The sequence below is a fragment of the Neopelma chrysocephalum genome, unplaced genomic scaffold (genome assembly GCF_003984885.1).
Source record: "Neopelma chrysocephalum unplaced genomic scaffold, ASM398488v2 Primary Assembly neopelma1_235, whole genome shotgun sequence".
Classification (NCBI taxonomy): Eukaryota; Metazoa; Chordata; class Aves; order Passeriformes; family Pipridae; genus Neopelma; species Neopelma chrysocephalum.
The window spans coordinates 23459-25574 of record NW_020897897.1 but is presented as its reverse complement, the minus strand read 5'-3'; the positions used below and the strand labels follow the sequence as shown (position 1 = coordinate 25574).

Sequence of the window (2116 nt, the reverse complement as noted above, 5' to 3'; positions counted from 1 at the left end):
CCCCAGTCACTCCCAGTCCATCCCAATTCCAGCCCCAGTCACTCCCAGTCCATCCCAATTCCAGCCCCAGTTATTCCCAGTACACCCCAATTCCAGCCCGTTACTCCCAGTCCATCCCAGTTCCAGCCCCCCAGTCACTCCCAGTACATCCCAATTCCAGCCCGTTATTCCCAATACACCCCAATTCCAGCCCCAGTTACTCCCAGTACCTCCCAGTTCCAGCCCCCCAGTTACCCCCAGCACACCCCAGTTCCAGCCCCCCCAGGTGCCCCCACCTGCCCCGTCCCAGGACTGGGAATCAATCCCGGTGTCCATTCCCAAGGGCTGGAGCCCCTTCCCGAGCGATTAATTCCCTAATTAACGACCCTAATTAATGACTCTCATCAACCCCCCCAGGCCGCCCCCCCCTCCATCCCGGAGCAAAGGCCGCTCCCCTCCCGAATCCCTGCCCGACCCCTGCGGGATCTACGGCCTCTCAGGTAAAGCTTTCCCTCGGAATTCCGGGATTAAGGAACAGTCCCTTAGAGAGGAGCCTGGGAAAGGCTGGGATGGGGCTGGATTTTGGGAAAAACCACCTTCTCAAGCCTTCAGGAAAACCCTTCCTGGAGGATTCCTCCCTTCCTGAAGGATTTTTCCGCTTTTCCTGGGATTTCTTTCCTGGAATTTGGACGTCACCCTTGATGCCAAGCGTCCCCTTCCCTCCTGTTTTCCATGGATTGTGTGGTTTGGGAATTTGCAAAGGTTCCTCTCCCTCTTTTTTCCCAGCCATGGACGGAGTTCCCTTCGCCCTCCACCCCAAATTCGAGCCCAAGCTCAGCTCTGGCCCCGCTGTGAGTCTCCCTTGAGCCCTCATTTCATTAATTACCCCCTAATTAATAACCAATTACCCCTAATTAGCAATCAATACCCCTAATTAATAATCAACACAATAATTCCCCTCTTTTAATCCCATTAATTAACATCTCCCCCCCTTTTTTCAGCCGATTCTGGCCGACCTGACGGTGAAATCCCTCGCTGACATCGAGCAGGAGGTGACACCCCTGGAATTCTGGGAATACCGGGAATGCTGGGGGAGTGCTGGGAACATTCCCAAGGGTTCTCATTCCCGTTTTTTCCCGTGTTCCCAGTACAATTATGGATTTGTGGTGGAAAGGACGGCGGCGGCTCGGCTGCCCCCGGGCACCTGAGCCCTTCCAGGCGACATTCCAAAGGGAATTCCAGAGCCTTGGAGCTGCTCCAGGAGGAAATAAACCTGTTTCTCTGCCTATCCAAGGATTCCTGCCATGGATTGGGAACACAGGGCGGCACCTGGGGAGGGTTTATCCCGGACTTTTAGCCCCCAAATCACCTTTTCCGAGGTGTTCCCAGGATTTTGGGATGTCCTTTCCCACCTCACTCCGGGGCTGGTTTATTCCCAGGTTTTCCATGGAATTTTCCAGCCCCAAACACTTTTCAAAACACCCCGATCTGGGTTTTTAGTTCCCAAATTCCCCAAAGGTTTTTCCTGGAGATTTGAGGGTTTTCCTTTAAATTTGAGGGGTCTCCTTGAAAATTTGAGGATTTTTTCCATGAAAATTTAAGGTATTTCCTTGAAAATTTGTGGATTTTCCATGAAAATTCGAGGATTTTCCTTGAAAACTTCCCCCACATCCCTCCCCCTTCCCCGAAAAAATTTCCCGGCACATCCTGGAAAAAAAAACCACCTCAGAACTGCGGCCGTTTCCTTTCCCAGAGGTGGATTTGGGGGCGGAAAATCCCCGCCGGGAACGCCGGGAACGCTGGGGTTGGGATGGCAGGACACGGCTCCGGAGCCGGGAATTCCCCTCAGGAAGGCACTTGGAGCTTGGAGCTCCCCAGCAGGAACTGCAGGATCCGATCCACGGACAAGGCGAGCAGGAAGTCGGCCAGGAGGACCTGGGAGATCACCAGCTTGAACTGCGGGGACACAGCGGGATTTCGGGATTTGGGATGGGAAGGGACCCCAAAGCTCATCCCATCCCACCCCATTCCATGGGCAGACCCTTGGGATCCGTCCCTGCCCAGGGACTGGGATGAGCTTCCAGGTCCCTTCCCGCCCAAACCATTCCAGGATTTTTCACCCCCAAATCCCCCTTCC

At 54.3% G+C, this 2116-nt stretch overlaps 2 protein-coding genes across 2 annotated transcripts in view; one reads left to right on the top strand and one right to left on the bottom strand.

Annotated features, from left to right (window-relative positions):
- The window catches only part of MVB12A (multivesicular body subunit 12A), a 2599-nt gene extending 1332 nt beyond the window's left edge, over positions 1 to 1267 (top strand). Inside the window, exons 6-9 of the mRNA XM_027703535.1 lie at positions 397 to 479; positions 766 to 830; positions 981 to 1031; positions 1128 to 1267. Of these exons, the coding sequence (XP_027559336.1) occupies positions 397 to 479; positions 766 to 830; positions 981 to 1031; positions 1128 to 1187 (259 nt within the window). The 3' untranslated portion in view covers positions 1188 to 1267. The remainder of the gene's footprint in view (positions 1 to 396; positions 480 to 765; positions 831 to 980; positions 1032 to 1127) is intronic.
- ATP13A1 (ATPase 13A1) overlaps positions 979 to 2116 on the bottom strand; it is a 17160-nt gene continuing 16022 nt past the window's right edge. The window contains exon 25 of the mRNA XM_027703540.1: positions 979 to 1950. Coding sequence (XP_027559341.1) covers positions 1825 to 1950 — 126 coding nt within the window. The 3' untranslated portion in view covers positions 979 to 1824. The remainder of the gene's footprint in view (positions 1951 to 2116) is intronic.